This window comes from Toxorhynchites rutilus, chromosome 2, assembly GCF_029784135.1.
Source record: "Toxorhynchites rutilus septentrionalis strain SRP chromosome 2, ASM2978413v1, whole genome shotgun sequence".
Lineage (NCBI taxonomy): Eukaryota > Metazoa > Arthropoda > Insecta > Diptera > Culicidae > Toxorhynchites > Toxorhynchites rutilus.
In genome coordinates, this window is record NC_073745.1 from 201,497,629 (window position 1) to 201,517,837 (window position 20,209).

The 20,209-nt window shown below is 38.5% G+C and overlaps 2 protein-coding genes across 6 annotated transcripts in view; one reads left to right on the forward strand and one right to left on the reverse strand.

The window, feature by feature from the left end:
* Positions 1-20,055, reverse strand: part of LOC129764163 (SH3 domain-containing protein Dlish) — an 89,488-nt gene extending 69,433 nt beyond the window's left edge. The window contains exon 1 of the mRNA XM_055762994.1: positions 19,746-20,055. Within this exon, the coding sequence (XP_055618969.1) occupies positions 19,746-19,758 (13 nt within the window). The 5' untranslated portion in view covers positions 19,759-20,055. The remainder of the gene's footprint in view (positions 1-19,745) is intronic.
* Positions 1-20,209, forward strand: part of LOC129764161 (protein FAM13A) — a 114,578-nt gene that overhangs the window by 57,586 nt on the left and 36,783 nt on the right. The window lies entirely within an intron of this gene.

The window sequence follows — 20,209 nt, forward strand, 5'->3', positions numbered from 1 at the left end:
ATATGCGCTGTTTTGTTCGCAAACTTGTTGTCATTTAGAAGGCAACTTCATTATCCCCCCCTTATAAACACCCCCCCCCCCTCCTTATTTGCAAAAAACTCAGACAGCCAGTTTTCGCAAGCCTCTTTTGAGGCCAACTTAGTATCACTAAGAGCGTTTTGCATGGACCGGAAGAGATGATAATCACTTGGAGCCAGGTCCGGACTATACGGTGAGTGCAATAGGACATGCCATCCGAGCTCCCGTAGCTTCTAACGGGTCATCAAAGATGTGTGAGGCCGAGCGTTGTTCTGGTGGAAAACAACACCATTCCTATTGATCATTTCTGGCCACTTCTGGTCAATCGCCTGCTTCAAACGGTCAAGCTGCTCACAGTAGAGAACCGAGTTGAGGGTCTGGCCATAGTTGAGCAGCTCATAGTGGATGATTTCCTTCCAATCCCACCGAACACACAGCAAAACCTTCCTGGCCGTCAATCCGGGCTTGTCGATGGTTTGGGCCGGCTCACCGCGCTTCGACCACGACTTTTTTCGCTTTAGGTTGTCGTGCGTGATCCACTTTTCATCACCAGTCACCATCTTTTTCAAAAACGAGTCGAGTTCGTTCCGTTTCAGCAGTGCATCGCAGGCGTTTTTTTTTAATTTTTTTTATTGGGGTGCCCATTTCCATTTCATGGTGGTCCGAAAAATCAGTTTTTTCCACTTTTCCCCAAAAATGTCTTTTTTAAAAAAATCATATCTTTTGAACCACTGAACCGATTTAGATGATCAACACATCAAATTGAAGCCATTCGGATATCAGAGAGGTGTTATTTTTCGTTTTTGAGTTATTATTTTGCAAATTTAACAGATTTTAAGTCTTCGTTCGATATTCCTGTGTGATAAGACTAGACCTATGTCACTAGAATCCATACACCTTCTTCGAGGTGTATATAACTTGAATAAAGGGTGTGTCACATCAAATCGCATCACGGAAAAAACGCTGTAGAAATTTAATTTTTAGGAATTATATCTTCAGCTTTCGCTTATAATCAGATAAGAGTGTATAGATCACGTTGGCCATGTTTCACTGTCAATTTTTCGTAAATTTGGAAAAATGTCGTCGAACGAATAAGAGCGTCGTGAATTAATCCTGTACACTCATTTTGAGAATCTGGAGTTGTCACATCGGGACATCGGTAAGATGCTGGAAATCGTCCAATCCACGGTCAGCAGAGTACTAAAACGATACTTCGAGAACCTAACCATCGACCGGAAGGTGAAGAACGGCAAAAATGGATGCTTCGTCAGTGAAAAAGATCACAAGCGCGTAGTTAAGCAGTTTAGACGTGATCCGAGAAGTTCGGTCCGGGATGTCGCCAATAAGCTGAATTTGTCAAGTTCATTCGTCCAGCGGACCAAGCAGCGGGAGGGCCTGCGTACATACAAGGTTCAGAAGGCTCCTAACCGCGACGAAAGGCAAAACATGGTGGGGAAGACGCGAGCCCGGAAGCTGTACACCGAAATGCTGACGAAGCCGCATTGCCTGGTAATGGACGAAGAAACCTACGTCAAAGCGGACTTTCGTCAGCTGCCGGGCCTGTTGTTCTTCTCCGCAGAGGACAAATTCAGCGTTCCGCAATTCCGCAAAGATTCGCAAGCAGAAACTATTCAAGTTTGCCAAAAAGTACATGGTGTGGCAAGCGATCTGCTCTTGTGGAAAGCGGAGCGCCCCCCTTCGTGATGACCGGCACGGTAAACGGGCAGGTTTACCTTAAGGAGTGCCTACAGAAGCGCTTACTACCACTATTGAAGTAGCACGAGGGCCCGACCATCTTCTGGCCGGATCTCGCTTCGTGCCACTATTCAAAGGACGTGCTGGAGTGGTACGAAGCCAACGGGGTCACCTTCGTGCCAAAGGAAATGAACCCGCCCAACGCGCCGGAACTTCGCCCAATAGAGAAATATTGGGCGATTATGAAGCAGACCCTCCGGAAGAATCCAAAAGTTGTCAAATCGGAGGCGGACTTCAAGAGAAAATGGATTTCTGTTGAAAAAAAAACTACAACCTGACGTTGTACAGAACCTTATGGACGGGATAAAGAAGAAGGTGCGAGCATACGGGCTTGGGCTCGAAGTATGAATAAAAAGAAAATGCCAAAAGTTGTTTAATAGTTTTTATTTTACTGTCTGAAATTTTCAAAAGGATCGGTCTACTGGGCGAATTTCTACAGCGTTTATTCCGTGATGCAATTTGATGTGACACACCCTTTAAATTCAGCATATATAAACGCTTGTGAATTCCTCACTGGTGGGAAATTGCTAAAGTTGGATGCAGTTCTACTTCAGATGAATAAATTCACCGTAAATATGAATATACTAGCTGACCTGGCAAACTTCGTCCCGTCCAAAATTTGTTATTTGTTATCAATACCTTCAAACATTCACGTTTTCTTACTAAGCACAAGTTCATGGGTCCAATAGCAGAACTGTTAATTGATTGATCTTCTTATCGACCCCGTCGAAGCTACCTTCTACTATGAAATTCCTAGCACTTCTACCAAAACTCATCATTATAATATCAGATTATTTTCAGACACAATTCTTGTTCAAGATTTTTCAACCACTTGCAAATAACATGTTTCTCCGTTACATGGAATAAATGTTTGATACAGAAAATATGATACAATAAAGATCCCCCTCCCCTTTTTCCTCTCTTAGAGAAGGGGGAGGAGTGTCTGTTCACCATAGAAACGTTTCGTGCCCCCTAAAATCTTCACATGCCAAATTTGGCTCCATTTGCTTGATTAGTTTCCGAGACCCCCTTAGAGAGGGGCAGGGGCGAACTATCATAAGAACCTTCCCCGACCCCAAAAACCCCTACATACCAATTTTCATGTCGATCGGTTCAGTAGTTTCCGAGTCCATAAGACGTTTCGTCACATGGCACTGAACGATTACCTCTTAGCTACAAACGAATCACCTTCCAACTTGCTGCCTATAGAATTTAGAAATTTTGCATTCCTTTTTTAAATTTTCAACACACACTGGTAGATATTTTTCATTATCTTTTCCTACACTTTAAGCATATATTCGCTGAACTAAATGTTAGTTTTTTTTCATATTTATTCTTTGTATTTTGGTCCACTGCTTCGTTTTTTTCTTCTTTTTATTTTTCTGGTATGGACCATTTCATATGGCACATGGGCATCAACAGATTTTTGATTAGGATTTTAGATTTGATTTCTTCATAACTACATTGTGTACGTCAGACCACTGTCGGCCGAATCGTGTCAAAACTCACCTGTGGGAGCTATTGGGGCAGGAACGATAAGCAACAGTCAGTCACGTGCTTCACACGGGAATCTCCATAATTCTTCACAACTGGTGTAAAACCACCATAGAAACATTTATTGCACCCTAAAACCTCCACATGTCAAATTTGGTTTCATTTGCTTGATTAATTTTCGAGTAATGTAGAAATTTGTGTTTCATTTGTATAGGAGCCCCCCACCAAACCACCCCCTTAGAGAGGAGGGAGGGGTCTCAAACTACCATGAAAACCTTCTTCGGCCCCAGAAACTTATTTACGACGTGGGCTCGCCAAAATAATCACGCTGGGAGGATTATGTTTTGTTTTTGATGAATCTAGGTCGGTGTTATCTATTATGAGCTATTGAAACCGAACGAAACCTTCGTTCGGAAATGGTATCAAATTCAATTGATGCGATTAGGTGGAGCACAGCGCGAAAAGTGACCACAGTACGAAAAGTTTTTCTACACTGGGAAAACGTCCGGCCTTACATTGCCAAACCCTTGACCTTCTTCGAAATATTCATGGAATGGGATGCCCTACCCTGTCTGCCATATTCCTCAGACATTGCACCATCCGATTATTCGATGGCACATGGTTTGAGTGATCAGCAGTTTTGCTCATATGAAGACATCAACGATTGCTAAAAATAGGCTAAAAAGACGAAGAATTTTACTATAAGCGTATTTGAGTTCTGCCAAAAATATGTCAAAAATGTACTGATAGACAACATATCGAGTGGGTCATTTGTAACAATTCTTTCACGATAGAATTGCATATCCATAAAAACATAACAAAAACCTAGTTGGCCATCTGATAATTCTATGACCAAATCATTGAAGCTGTTGAAGTTTTATTATTATGACTATGTTTTTTTCCGCATGTTCTTTGATTGTCAATTTTATGTACGAACGGGGTAGGTTCTTCCATCAAATTTGTTATTTTTTTTATTTTTGAATCAACGGTTGTTTGAAGTTATATATGTGAAAATGTGAGTGCTGATTGAAGTTTGTCAAACTTGTGTTATACATGCAGGAGGTCTTATTGTTTTGTTCGTCACTGTATATTGTTTCGCCATATATTTTTAGTTATCAAAGCTATAGTCGAACCAAAGGGGAATGGGCGTAGCAAATTGGAACCTGTCTTCAGAAACTGACGTCACGGGATAGAACCCAAACCGCTCAACAAGTCACGAATGAACGAAAACATTGCAAACAAACGAAAGAAAGATAAACCTGTGGGGAGAAAAATAAACAAGCTAATTTTAAAAGTTGACTGAAATCTGACAAGAACCGAATGTTGGCTATCATATATCGTCGATTAATTTTGCTGAAGCACTTTTATTTCACGGCTGATTGCGCAAGGAATTTTAACCGAAAACATTATAATATTCGTGCGGTAATTTCCTCTCATACCGTGCAATTTGGGGAAAATTTTGCACGAGGAAGCAACCACGTGAAAAAATATGACATTATATTGGCACGGTGTTTGTTTTTAATTTTAGTCCATTAACAAGCGAGCCATCTTCTAGCAGTTCCTTTGATGCCCTCACCTTTATTTCGCACATTCGCTGAAAACCATCGGTTCATGTTTTATTTATATTTCACTACTTGTTATTCTGTGTGCTCCACAGACTCCGCGTTGGCGCAGTTTTTTGTTATTATGGTTGTTTTTGTGAGCTTCGTTGGTGTTATGGGGGGATCTCTTTCACGCCACTTATTCGCAGATATTTTTCTTATGCATTGATTAATTCAATAAATCACATGGCAAAATCAATCAAATGTTATATTATTCGTCATTTATTGTCACATTTCGGGGCAGGTCAAATCTTTCGAACATCATCTACACGAAAACAGGCTATCCACGAGTCGTTTCATCGCGATCGGCCGCTGAATGCATTTTCGCTAGTCAACATACTTAGAGTTCAATCAACTGCCAACCGATGCGATTGCGTCAGGTTGAATTGCTCACCGCAAGCCGCTCAGAGGACCAACCGGTTCGCGGATGCTGTATTTCTAGTGTCTGTGCATGGGTGGGGAGTATGATGATGGCTCAAAGCCCTCAACGCGCGCTGAATTGATTGATGTAATGCTTCTGGCGGCTACAGGTTTGGCATTTTTAACGATACTTGATACGATATTTGTAGTAAATCCATAATTAAGGGGATGTAGTTTTGGAATATTGATGCTTGTTAAATGAAGATGAAGTTAGGAGATTAGGTATTACTCTCTCCAAGCAAGTTTTTGCCATTGTTATAATTATAGCTCATCAATCAATCAGCACTCACATTTTGCCATATTAACCAATATAGTATACGACAAAAATAATTCTCTTCCAACTCACCTTGTTTGCGTGCACAACCCGAAGCGATACCAAAACAAGCACACGTACCTTGCTTTTGTTTATTCCAGTGAATTCTACATGCCGCGTCGTGTGCGCTTCTTCTCCGTATTTGCCTGTTATTGAATTTGAAGCGTCCTTGGTTTATATTTAAAAGGCAAAATGCAACGCTTTCAACATACCATTCTGTTTTGCCGGTGTTTGTTTTTTTCTGCAATGGCTTCGGAAGCTAACTTTTCTACTCAAATTCAATTCGTAGGATTATAATCATACAATGAGAGTCAATGAGAATCAATAGGTATGAAATCGGGGTTTTCAAAATAACTTTTCGATGTCAAATGTCTTAAAATTGCATGAATCATCGAGATCCACTGTCATATAGAAATGTTTTTGTATGGTTCAGGGTCCCAATGAAAATGGTCTTCGTCAAAATTTGAGTTTCTTAACAACAATAAAATCACCCAATCACCAAATCTCGAAAAAAAATTTTGGTCGAAAATTATCTTTTGGGCACTCGGTCATTTGGCATAGACATTTTTTTTAAAGCCTTGATGCCATGTTATTCCATCTTGAGTGATTGTCGATTGTCGAAGAGGCTAAACATTCAACTGATACTTGAAACAGATGGATTATAAGGAACATTGCTTAGTTCCGCCCAAAGCAGGCTAAGAAAAAAAAGTAGAAGGGTCTGAGCCTAGTTTAACGTAGGACTGTGATTGTTCAGAACATTTGTTTTTTCGGATGAAATTCTCTTCATTGTTCAGAAATCTGTTAGCTTAACTCTTTTGAAACTCCAAATAGTAGTCCAGAGAAGTTTGTTATATGTACTCATAACCGTCAACGAACAAAAAAAAGAAAATAAGCTTCTGGCAGGAAGTTGAGCTGTCTAACTGACACCCTGTTATGTGTCACACTGACTTTCATTAATCATTCATCTACCAGATGAAGTATATGTGGATCGGTAAATAAAAAAATGTATCGTCATTGATTACATTGAATATAAAGTTGCTTTAAATCCAGCTTAAGGCAATGAGGTACATATGAGGTGGAGCAGTAGGCAGATTATATTTGTATTGGTAAACAAAATATGGTGTTGTCATTATTTGCATTCAATATGAAATGTACAGGGTTTTCCATTTCGGGCTTCCGAAAGTATACAGCCCTGCGCTGACAATCGTTTGACATAGCTGTCAACCAAAGCGTCATATCGTTAGTTGAATGTCTGCCATTTTACAATATGGATCGTTTTAGCTTCGCACAACGTGTTAATTTTGTTGACTTATACTATAAAAATGATGAAAAACCGGCAAATGTTTTTCGAGCATTACGGACGGATTTTGGTCGTCATGGACGGCCTACAGAGCACACAATCGCTAATGTAGTGCGTAAATTCGAACAATCTAGATCTGTATCGGATATTGTGAGACCTGTGCATCATCGTAATGTGCGTTCGGCCGAAAATATTGCTGCTGTTGCTGCCAGTGTGGAGGTTGACCCGAATGTTTCGATTCCACGGCGTCCTCAGCAATTGGGCTTGTCAAACACATCATTGTGGCGAATTTTGCATTTGGACTTGCACCTACATCCATATAAAGTCCAACTGGTACAAAAATTAGAGCGTGGTGACCATGGAATGCGTCGGGCATACGTCGATTGGGTGAACGAACAACAGCAGCAAAATGCTGAGTTTTCGCATCAAATTTTCTTCAGCGATGAGGCACATTTCGAGCTCGGTGGCTATGTGAACACCCAAAATTTCCGTATATGGGGCTCAGAAAATCCACACGTGATTGTTGAGAGGCCATTGCATCCGCCAAAAGTCACTGTTTGGTGCGCATTATGGTCTGGTGGAGTCATCGGGCCGTATTTCTTTGAAAATGAGGACGACGAGACGGTAACTGTGAATGGTGAGCGCTATGGCCGCATGTTAACCGATTTTTTTTTGCCACAAATTGAAGATATGGATACGGATGACATGTGGTTTCAGTAGGACGGCGCCACGTGCCACACAACACGACCGAACATGGCCATTTTGCGAACGAAATTTGAGGGACGCATGATTTCGCGTTTTGGTGATGCCAATCATGCGATTTGAACCCGCTAGACTTTTTTTTGTGGGGTTTGCGAAAGACCGTGTCTATGCCAACTTTTGAACATTTGAAAGACAACATTCGTGAAGTTATGACCGAGATACCGCCCCATATGTGCCGAAAAGTCATCGAAAATTACCTGCTCCGGATCAAGGTGTGCGAGGAAGCCCTAGGTGGACATTTGAATGATGTTGTATTTCACACATAATGGCATAAACCTAACTATAATTTGAAATAAAAGTTTCATCGAAATTCGAATTCTAAGTGTGTTTTATTTCAATTTACTTTCGGAATTTAATGTTGGAAAACCCTTTATATGGAAGAAACGAAACAATATTTAAACAACTCACAATTTAATGATGTCATGAGCCAAAATGCTCATGAAATCTGGTAACTGATTGTTTTTCAATAGATGATAATTGTATTGTGACTTACTTTCACCATTTAAGGAGCAAAAACGTCCAGAGAACAGTCTTATTATTAGTCCTCGGAAATAGTAGAATTTTCAATGAAATGTTGCTTAATTGTAAACTATTTTTCTCAAATAACATACGCCTGTGTCGGGAGTCTTCAAAATATCATCATATCACCGCGAAAATAACGAAACTTTGTTTGTTTCTATGAAGGTGGGAGAGTGAAAATGACACACAAGAATACCACTTTTGTTCATCTTTTCCGACATCATTTGACAAATATCCACTGTACACTGTCACATTATACGCATATTCAGTGGGAACTCCAAGGAAAGATCTGTTTTTAATTGATAAAAAACTTGCCGAAAAAAAGCGTTTCCACATGGATGTGGAAGGCAATTGAATATAAACACAAATATCGACGTCACAATGGGAAGAGTAGCTATGGCAGCGCATGCTATCACGCGCACTACGCTCGCAAATTCTGCCATCTGCTCCAACTAAAAATCCTTCTCATGGGGCTTAAGGCATCGGGAGCAGTAGCTGCATGAGTGACACTTTCCTCGTTGCTTTAATGAAATCTTGCATGAAATTTGAGTGTGCATGAAATCTTGCATCTGATTACTTCGACATAGAACGAATTATTTCACACAATTTTGTGTTTCATACAACATCATGGGAACGAAGTTGAAAGAAAGAATGCATAATACATGATTTACCTTCGCATCCGCTCGCAAAACATACATCTTTTATTTGTTAAATTGCTCACTTGTTTTATTATTTCCACTGTTGATGTCTCAGGCGAAAAAATGCTGAATAAATTTGTCGTCTGATGGTATATATTATAACACATATGTTGTAAGAATGATTCTGCGTAATATGCATCCGAAAACTCTTAATAAACGTTACATTTTTCGTAGAGTGATCTCCCTATACAGAAATCAAAGACGTAGTCCTACGTCAAAACATTTATTAGAAAAACAAATCAATTCAATGAAAGTATGCTATCACTTAATTTTTTTGCGTCTCTCTGGCCAAGACTCTCTCGATAAAAAGATGTAGGTTTCCAAAGAATCCATTCGTCCTCCCATTCTTGCACCTCTTTAAGATTTTGGAAACGTGTATCACTCAAACCTTGTATCATCGCTTTGAGCAAATGTTGATCAGAAAACGCTATGTATGGTGCTGGGTACTCAGTTGATGATATTTTCAGGTACTGATCTTCAATTCTTGCGTTAAAAAAAAACTAGACAAAAACAACCGATGATTATCCAAATGCGTGGCCGTCCTTCAGGAACGCATCGTCATCCTACCTCGTTTCATTTGTCTCAGCTTGAAATAACAATTTGGTTGGGACACGCATGGCCGTGAATCCGAAACGAGCTGATTTTAGTCACAAGCAATTAATGTATCATACGTTGTCGTGGTGGTATTTAACCTGGTCGTTATAATAGTGGCAAGCGGCGGTTAACGAACTCAGATCGCGCCTCAACAAACTCGCTTTGGATGGGGATATATTTATATGGGTGAATTAATGAATTACTCATTCACATTCGACATTGAGATCTGTTGCAATACATTTCCGAAGAATAGCACTTATTAATTATTTGATGAATATTATGATTTGCATTGCCTTTGTTTCTAATCTCTTTTGAATCAAGCAAACACACGATGTCATCTTATTATTTCACTGCATGTAACAATAATACAATAGCACAACATTGTCTGTTTGTTTCTCGTTCGATTGTTAGTTTTCTTCACTATTCTATTTTTGATTTAATAATGAAAAAAATGAAATCATTTCCAGCAAAAGTTGAACCATTGATGATGGCTATGGACTCGGGGCAATGCTATAGTCACATAGTTGTGTTTCTGTTTCTTTTTTTTATCAAAGACAATTTCGTGTGTCATTTCTATTTCTGGAATCGGAGAATTAATTAGGGTTTTGATGAAATAAAAATAAAGGAGATTCAAAGAATTCGAAGATTTATTCCGATGTGTATTGACGAAATTGCGAACATTTCTTCGAATACAATGCATTATATCTTGGAAAGTTCGTTACTCAATTTAAGTGAATTTTTTAGTTAGAATAGTGACTATGCTACTTTTCTTAAGCTTTTGTTTGACTAAGAATGGTCCAATATTTCTCCACTGGGTGAAATTGATGGCAGCAGTGTAGGTTGAGGTTGTTTTGTTTAAATCCACTCCCTTATTAATATATTGCAGCACTCTGATTATCCGCGGAATAGTCTGGCAAGGTCACCGCGAATAACGAAAAACGCGGATAACGCAATAAAGAACTGAAAATTTGTACCTCTGATTATCCGCGGAATAGTCTGGCAAGGTCATCGCGAATAACGAAAAACGCGGATAACGCAATAAAGAACTGAAAATTTGTACCACACGAAAAAAAGATATTTCAGCATGAAAACTATGTTTTATTAACACTTTAAGGACCGGGAAGAAATATGTAAGACATACGCCTGAGACCGCACGTTCTGACTTGTGTGAAGTTGCTTGCTTTGCTTGCATGTTTTTAAGAGGCTTTAAACTTTTCAGTTCATTCGCCTCTATGTGTGAAGTTAGCGGATGAAAGTTCAGCGGATAAAAGTTTTTGTTGTGTGCAAGTTTCTGTTCAACGCCTTGCTGGATTTAATGAATAATAAATTATTTCAGTTGAAATAAATTGATTGTTTGTAAAGTAACAACCTTCAAAATCATGCTCATTAGATAAAGAATTGAATCATTCATTTTTTCACATTATTCATTTTTTTCTTGATCGTGACAGAGAAAAGTTATAGACTGAAACGTGAGCATGGGTCAATGTAGGAAAATATACAGAATTTTGAAAATCAAAAAAAGTTGTTCGAATAGAGCTATCAAAGTTATTCGATAGAAAAATATTTCATCTATAATATTTTCTAGCCACAATTTGATTAATCGGAAAAGGGTCTGAGAAAAGTTATAGGATAAGTTGTATGGGAGGGAGTCAACTGCGAGTAATAGGTTTTCTACCTTACTAACCATAGAATTTGTTTATATATAGTTATAAAAAACATAGCTCAGAATTCGGCTCCTTAAAACTTATGTAACTGAGCCTGTAAAAATAAAGGAATTAATAAAAAATAAGTTGTATGGGAGAAATTAATTATTTTAAAGAAAATTGAAAAAAGTTATTTGAAAGGACCGAAAACACATTCTCGAGATAGTACTCATTCGATAAAGAATATTTTTATTTATCTTTATCCGAATTTTCATTGGTCCGAAAAGGGTATGAGAAAATACTCAAAGTACATCTACTATGGTGTACCGCGACAAATTATATCAAAACTCTATCCCCTGCGTAAAAAAATCCAGGGTGTATAGAATTTATTAGAGTTTTCAAAACTGTTTTTCGATGATTATTTATTGAACTATTTATTATCAAATACGAATTCGAAATTTTTCGTTCATGCAATAATATCTCAGTACTGAATGGTCCACAACAACGTTATAGAAATCAAATGAAAGATATTTTTTTTATCTGTATTATAGTGATTTTCAACTCAATTTGGCTGGTTCGTCACTTTTACTTCCATTTTTGGAAGAGAGGCATGGATGTTACCCCTATGCCAGATCGCCTCCAAAATGAAAGATAGTTGATAACGTTAATTGGATTTGCTATCTTTGAAAAAACAGAAAGAAATAATTTCTTCCCGATATTTTTATCCACTACATCTACATACATCGAAATACAAATTTCTCTGTAAAATATTCCGTGTAAATCCATGTAAATTATGCGTTAAAGAGACTTATATCCCATCTTCATGCGTTGATATTTCACGATTTTGAAGCATTTAAAAAATCTCCTAACAATTTCGATTTCGCGCTCTGTTCCTTAATTTTTTTTTCAAGTGTGAAAGAGTTCTATTTCCACTTTCGATAAATTTATCAATTTCCCTCCTACAACTTGTATACATTTTGGCCCATACCTTTTCTCAGACTCTTTTCCGTCCAACGAAAATTTGGCTGAAGATGGATAAAAGTATATTTTCTCAAAAATGTGTTTTGGGTCCTTTCAAATAACTTTCTTCAATTTTCTTTAAATTAATTTATTTCCCCCATACAAGTTGTATAGGTTTTGGGCTATAACTTTTCTTAGACCCTTTTCCGACCAATGGAAATTTTGCTAAAGATAGATAAATATATTCTATACCGAATAAGTATTATTTCGAGAATGTGTTTTGGGTCCTTTCAATTAACTTTTTTCAATTTTCTTTTACATAATTAATTTCTTCCATGCAACTTACTTGGCTTATAACTTTTCTCATAAAATTGTGTAAAATTGTGACTGGAAGACTCGATAACTCTATTCGAACAATTTTTTTGATTTCCAAAATTCTGTAACCCATGCTCACGTTTCAGTTTATAACTTTTCTCTGTCACGATCAAGAAAAAATTAATTATGTGGAAAGATGAATGATTCAATTCTCTATCTAATGAGCATGATTTGGAAGGTTGTTACTTGATAAACAATCAATTAATTTCAATTGAAATAATTCATTATTCATTAAATCCAGCAAGACGTTGAACGGTGAAAATGAAAAAAACCAGTTTTTTGCTTTAACTTTTATATTTCAAATTCTACATCAAAACTGTCTTGGTACGACTTTTAGAGCTTATCAATTCCAACATTTTGCGATGCAGAACTTGTCAATATCTTAATCCTACTTAAAGTTATTGATGGTTTTTTACCTAAAAACTCATTTCAATTTTAATTTACTAAAACGCAAAAAATAACATAGTGTTGAAAATCACACATCATGTAGATTGAAATATGCTCTTTCAAATGCCGTCAATAAACTTTGTTTATGTTTGCCCCAGAAATAATGACAAACAATTGAAGAGAGCGTATTTTTGGGAAGAAATATTAATAACTATGAATCAGGAAGAATGAAAATAAAAATCAGGATAAATCAGGATAGCTCATAATGGTCTGTCGGAAAAGTTAATGTCGATTTTTGGGAAAACAAAAACATAGTTTTCATTCAAAGAATTATAATTTTATTTTATATCCATAGTTCTGTTTCACAATCTTTCGCATTTCCATCTTTCACATAGCTTGCATATTCTATCCTCCCAGAACATGCTTTTTTCCTCGTCGAAAATTGCTGCGAGCCATATATATGAGAAACAGGTTGCTTGGTAGTAGCTCATAATACAGAATCCATTCCACATCCCACCAGAAACAGAGTATATCTTTCTTCGGGCGAAGACCGAATATGTAAAAGAATTAATAAGCATGGTATAATCCCTCGCATATGTGGAAATGCTAGTGTTTCGCCTAACCTTTCGATCGTTTATATTTTTTTCCGAAAAAGTATAGGAGGATGTGTCCAAGATACGACCGCATTGTTGACGTAGAACTACGCTGTTATTTTATATAAATCGCTTGTTTATACCTACGGATATTATTCTATAATGCTGTGAAATTTTAGAAACAACTGCTTAGTAGAATAATCTCTGAAATGATTTTTTCATTGTAGAATCAGTTGACGATAAATGATTGGTGATTCATTCTTGCCCTCGCAAAACAATCGTATGTCGCAATTTATTTCATGTCAATGAATTGAAAATTTACCTCGAAGGCTATTCCGGTGGCCTTTTTCCAAATTGACATAGACTCGGCTACAGTCGATTATATACATGTTGCACCAGCACCATTATTCCATATCTCATAACTACATCAATATATCTTTGGCACCGCATGTAAACAAAAAACAATGACAACACTTGCAAGTATCAAATATCATGCTACATGTTATTTAGTATTGCCTCAAAGGAATCGCACCTCTAGATGTCGTTCGTACAAACTAAGCGTAATCCAAGCGCCAAACAAGCGTTCACCATAGCATGCATACAGAGCCATACATTGGTGGCTTGAAACTACTAGCAATATAAACATTTCTCATCATTATTATTATTTGTTTTATTTCATCCAACGTTTATAGTCTAAATGAAGAGTACTTAATTCTAATTTCTTCGTAGCCTTGTGCGAAACTGAGCTGAGTTCTCATTAAAATCAAACATATAAAATACGGCATTAAAATGACGCATGATCGCTCGTATTGGTTCATTACCACTGTAGTCCTGTCTCCATCGTGGCAGGCGAAAGAATTCGAAGGTCCTAAGTGCGTAGCCAGGAACGTTTATGTCCACTAGGGCCAGAAGGTTTGGAGCGTCGAATTCGGCGTTCAGCAGCTTAGCAGCAAAAACAGCTTTCGCATTCTTCCTCCTTTGTTCTAGTGTTTCCAGTCCTAGTAACTGGCATCTGTCCTGGTAGGGCGGCAGATTGACCGGATCGTTCCACGGCAAGTTGCGAAGCGCAAATCTCACAAATTTTCGCTGAATGGCCTCTATGCGATCGGTTGCGGTACTGTGATACGGATCCCAGATAATCGAACCCGTCTCAAGAATGGGACGAACCAGACTGACATACAGCGATTTCAGTGTGTAGGGATCTTTGAACTCTTTCGTCACCTTTCCAATAAAACCAAGCTGTCGTCGTGCCTTCGCAATTACTTCTGAATGATGGTTTCTGAATGTTAAGCTCGAGTCCAAAGTAATTCCGAGATCGCGCACCGTCTGCACACGCGTTAAGGGTGTTCCATTGATAACGTATTCGAATAGCAGGGGAACTTTCTTGCGATGGAAGCTGATGATGTTGCACTTTGGAACGCTGAGGGTCATGTTGTTGGCACGGCACCACAGTGCAAACGTGTCCAGTAGCTCCTGAAGCCGGCGACAATTATCTTCGTTATCAATGATCGCGAAAATTTTTGTGTCGTCAGCGTATATAAGATAGCACCCGTTCTCCAGAAGTAAAGTTGCGTCATTCATGTAGAGCGAGAATAGCAGAGGGCCAAGATTGCTTCCCTGAGGCACTCCTGAGGGATTACAGAACCAGTCTGAAGTTGATGATCCAACCTTGACCGCAAGAGCTCTATTACAGAGATACGACTCCAGCCATTGAACAAAATTTCTAGACGAGCCCATTTTACGCAGTTTACGGAGAAGAATTGAGTGGTCAACACGATCAAAGGCTGCTTTCAAGTCGGTGTAGATTGTGTCCACTTGTTTACGCTGTCCAATATTTCTGAGACAGATCGAAGTAAACTCAGTAACATTTGTGGTTACACTCCTTCCGGGATAGAAACCATGCTGGTTTGTAGAAATGTGTCCTTTCGTTCTGTTGAACATAAAGTTGGAAACAATGATCTCCAGCAATTTTGAACATGCACAAAGAGACGTGATTCCACGGTAGCATCTGACATCTGTTTTGCTTCCCTTCTTGTGGACAGGAAACATGTAGGAAGATTTCCAGTCAGTCGGGAATTTGGTCAACGACATGGACAAGTTGAATATGCGCAGCAATGGTTTCATAAGTTGGACAGAGCATTTTTTAATAACACATGCAGGTATTCCATCTGGGCCGGGACTATTCGACGATTTTAGTTTCTTTACGGCTTTTACAAATTCTTCTGTTGATACCTCAAACGTATCCAGCTCAATCACGTCATATGGAGTGAAGTGCAGTGGGTCTACGGAATCTTCATTCGCTGGCGCAACTTCAAAAATAGAGCGGAAGAATTCGGCGAAAAGTTCACACTTCTCTGAACTAGTGTTTGCAACTTTTTGATTCAGATATAAGGAGATTGGAAGCCCAGTTTCCTTTCGTTTTGAGTTTACAAAATTCCAGAATGATTTTGGATTTCGTTTGAGGTTCCTTTCGATTGATTCAGAATATTTGCGGTAGAGTTGGTCGTTCAAATGCCTGTAACGGCGGCTAGCTATATGGAATACAATTTTATCTGGAAGAGAGCGAGATCTGCGGAAGGTCCTATGAGCGAGTTTGCTGCGTCGTTTCATTCTACGTAGTTCTTCGTTCGACCACGGCGGTTTCTGGGGTGGCCGGTTCAGCGGAACACATTGAGAAATTGCTAGACGAACAGATGCAGTGAATGTGTGGACCGCAGTATCAATATCGAGACAGTTCATTACAGAGGACCAGTCGATTTGATTTAATACAATAGACAACTGTGTGAAATCAGTTTTTGCGAAGTTATACCCTTGAAGATCGAAGACATCATTAGTATAACGCGTGGGAGAGCTGCAATTTAGGGTGACATCATTTTGCGCTATTCTAAAAAAAAGGCTTCTGTTAATATTACTGGCCTCGAAAAGAGTTGTATTACTTTCTCATGCTCGAGAGAAGCGCAGCTGTCACCCTTAGTGGAGGAAGTTTTGCTACTGGCAAGCAAAACCTAATCACATACAAAATTCCAGACCATTTACTTTCTTGATGACTAAACAAGAAATAAACTATTTTTGTTAATAACAACCTCGAAAAAAGTAGCAATGCTTCACTATGATCAATATTATCGCCAATTGCAATCCTAGTTGAAGGAAGTTTTGCGACTGGCCCGCGAACCCGAATAACTTATAACATTCCAGTAACACACTCAAGATGCATGGTATTCCCAAATATTTTTTGGTGCACAACCTTAACGTCTGCTTCGCCATAACGTCAGTTTAATGCATTGATGCATTCTCAAAGGCACCAATGAAGCCCTTATGAAGACGGAAAAACAACAATGTTAACTGCTTGGAAAAAGACTGAATTATGCCACACAGCTTGTGCTCTGCTGTAACACCCATCGATGCGAATTCGCTGACGAGTTTGTCAAGAGCGACCACCTTCACCACCAGCGGGGGGAGCTTGATTTTGGTTGCTGCCTGGGCGTTTACATTTTTGACGGACGCGCCGAAATCGCCTACTTCGATGTTGTTCGGTGCGGTGTCGCATTCGCGAAGGCTCGTTTCAGTGCGAGCGCTTTTCACTGCACCAACACCGCGTGCATCATTAGATGACGCTTACCTCGAAATTTTATTGCCCCTGGCAATGCGTTCGTTTTTTGCAGGGCTCGAGCCTGCTTTCCTCTTCTTCCACGCTCATCGCGAAAAACGAACAGAAATATCAAACGGCGATTTCCAAGTTGGATTACCACTGGTGGGGTCCAATCTTAGATCGAAGCGCAGCGAAAGCAAAGTGAACTGGATTACTCAACAGTCCGATGCCGAATGAAAGTTTGCCTCAGCGAGATCCACTGTTTATACTCTAGGCAAGTATTCCCCTTCATTCTTCTTCTTTTCCTTTGTTCACGGGGACTTTAAATCCTACGATTTCCCCTCCGTTGGTCGTTGATTAGTTGCTCGTTATTGATAGCTCTGTTCGGGAAAGCACTCAAATGGACAGAACAAATGTATGGGAAAATAGAAACACTTAACGTTTTCATGAATTTTAACCATTTACTAACCAGGGGATTCTAATGTATGGCATATTAAACAAATCTTACGGAATTTCCGATTCGTTTAGTATGTAAATCGCCAAAATCCGTTCGCGGCAAAAATAGTTATTAACGTTAACTTTATTTCATAAAAACGTGACCTGTTTTCTGATTTGACACCCTTAATGAAAGACGTAGTTCTACGTCAAAACCTACAGCATCACTACAGTCCATTACAGAGAAATCAATATTCAAATTTTCACTGAATCCATCGTCCATGCTTTGGAATGAATCTTTACTCAACAAATGAGAACAGCATATATAATTTTTATGATATTTTGTACGGTTATAGATATATTTACCATAGTTCCATCATTAGAGTTGATTCAACTTTGAATCAGACGAACAAATTACATATAAAATCTTTTTATATTGACTGTGGATTTAAAAAAATGTTTCCCTTGCATAATCTTACACTCTGAAACGTATTCCTCCATTAATAACTCTGGAGACACATCTACATACACATTATCCTCAATAAAGCAACTTTGTTCCTCAAACTTAATCTAGTTGTAATTTCATAAATTCGTCAGACAATCATGAAATTTTCTAGCACTGCTTTGGAAAGCCACGAAACAATTGAGGGTAGAGATATAATAAAAAAGGTCCGGCTTTGCGTCTAGAGAATTTAATTTCATGTAAGATATATACAAGTGCGATCCGGAGAGCTATCATGACAGAAAACTTTGGCATGGAAACCAGTATATTTATTACGAATAATGTGAAGAGTACAAACAATCAGGAAAAATCAGGATAAATTGAGTGTTTGTCAGGATATCAGGGAGCGTGCTAAAAAGTCTGGGAAATCCTGAAAAATCAGGGAGGTTGGCATCTCTGACTATGAGTAAAGTTGAGATACTGACAAGTTCTACATCGCAAAATATTTGTATTAGTAAGCTCTAAAAGTCTTCCGAAGACAATTTGTATGTATAATTTTAAATATAACAGTAAGAGCAAAAAAACAGTTTTTTTCATGGTGCTCCTAACGTAACTTAAAAAAAGGCGCTATATCGGTTATTTCAAGAGATAGAAAAAAACTTTGTTCTACAAAGATGTCTCAAATAACTAGGACTATAACATTGTCGAACTATGTTTACCTCTATCTATAAAGATAAGAAAGTTATATTTTTTATTTCATCGAAAATTTTGGTCACCCTATTTTTGATAACATAAAAATGAGCGCGTATGTAACAACTTTGTCGAAGACAGTTTTTGTCTAGAGAATAACTGTCGAGCTCTAAATGCTAATTTCCACTTAAATACATCTCCTGGACCAAAACAAAAAAGGCACACAAGCCTACCATTCACTGACAATTTTTTGGGAAGGCTTATAGATTTATTATGGAACTCGCTTCCACAAATAATCCACAAGCGGATAATCGGGATTCTACTGTACCACGTTAGAATGTAGTGACGGCTTGTCGATTCTACTAAAAACCTCACAGGCCCTTCGTTTGTTGTAAATCCGTAGTTTTTTTCCTGCAATTTCGTTGGCTACTGAATCGCTGCCTGTAAAAACCCCGTCCCGTTGTACCGCCCGGTGAGCTCCCCGTTACCCAACACCTAAAATCCACTTAAAAATCGTGATAAGGTGCGGCACTAATTTCCATCATATTTTATATACGGCACATATTTTCATTCCTTCGCTAAGCTCCGCTACAAGCACTAATTACCGTTATATGCTCTGAGGGAATATAAGAGAGAAATGTGAGCTGAGAGAGAGATTTGATATTGCACTGGTATTTTTTTTACGCGGGTACCGCGTTAATTGAAAAATCCGCGTAAAAAAAACCGCGTAAAAAACCTTGGTGTAACTACAATCGATAAAAAAATTAGAGGAACAGAATGCGAAGACGGAACGTCCTACAGCAACGTTCTAGGCACCAAATTAAAGCTGGTTGATAAGGTTAATTGGATTTGCTATTGAGTTGGTTAGCAAAAAATTGTGTTAGGCCAGAGAATCTTTGAAAAAACAGAGAGAGAATCGATTCTTCATTTCTTCCCGATATTGCTGCCCACTACACCTACACACACCAAGATAAAAATATGTACGTAAAATATTCTAATGCCTGAGAGTTGTAGCTTCAATGATGTACATCCCATCGATATGCGTTGATTTTCCACGAAATTACAGCATGTCAAAAATCATCTATTTCCGACTTCGCACTCTGTCCCTCTAATCGTTTTTTGTCGAGTGAACATTTGTTTTTATGTGTTTCACTCACTTTGGATTTCCATAAACGGCTGCAGATGAAGCCAACAACCATGTTACGATTATTTACGGATTATTTGCGAAAAATGTGCCACCACCCGAAAAGTTTATGGTGGATAGTGGTCCGTAACCATGCTTTTTGTAGACGACTGATCGATAGAGTGTTATCATATCGAATAATGAACACAGAAATATGCACTTGATCGATTCATTACCACATTTATCCACTTTCCCTGAGTCATATTTTGTTTTTGTCTTCGCTGTAAGCAATTACAAGTGGAAGAATATGGCACAACTCGGTAAACAAATAGTTTCTCGTTTCGCGAATCGTCTCGAAATGCGGTAAAACGCAGACTGAGTCAGTTTCAGTTGGATCTAGTCAGATTGTCTCCTCCTCTGGGTGTAGCTTTTGTTTACGAGTCGACTGATAACCGAGTACTTACTCGCCATCCGCACATGTAATTATGCGTGATTATG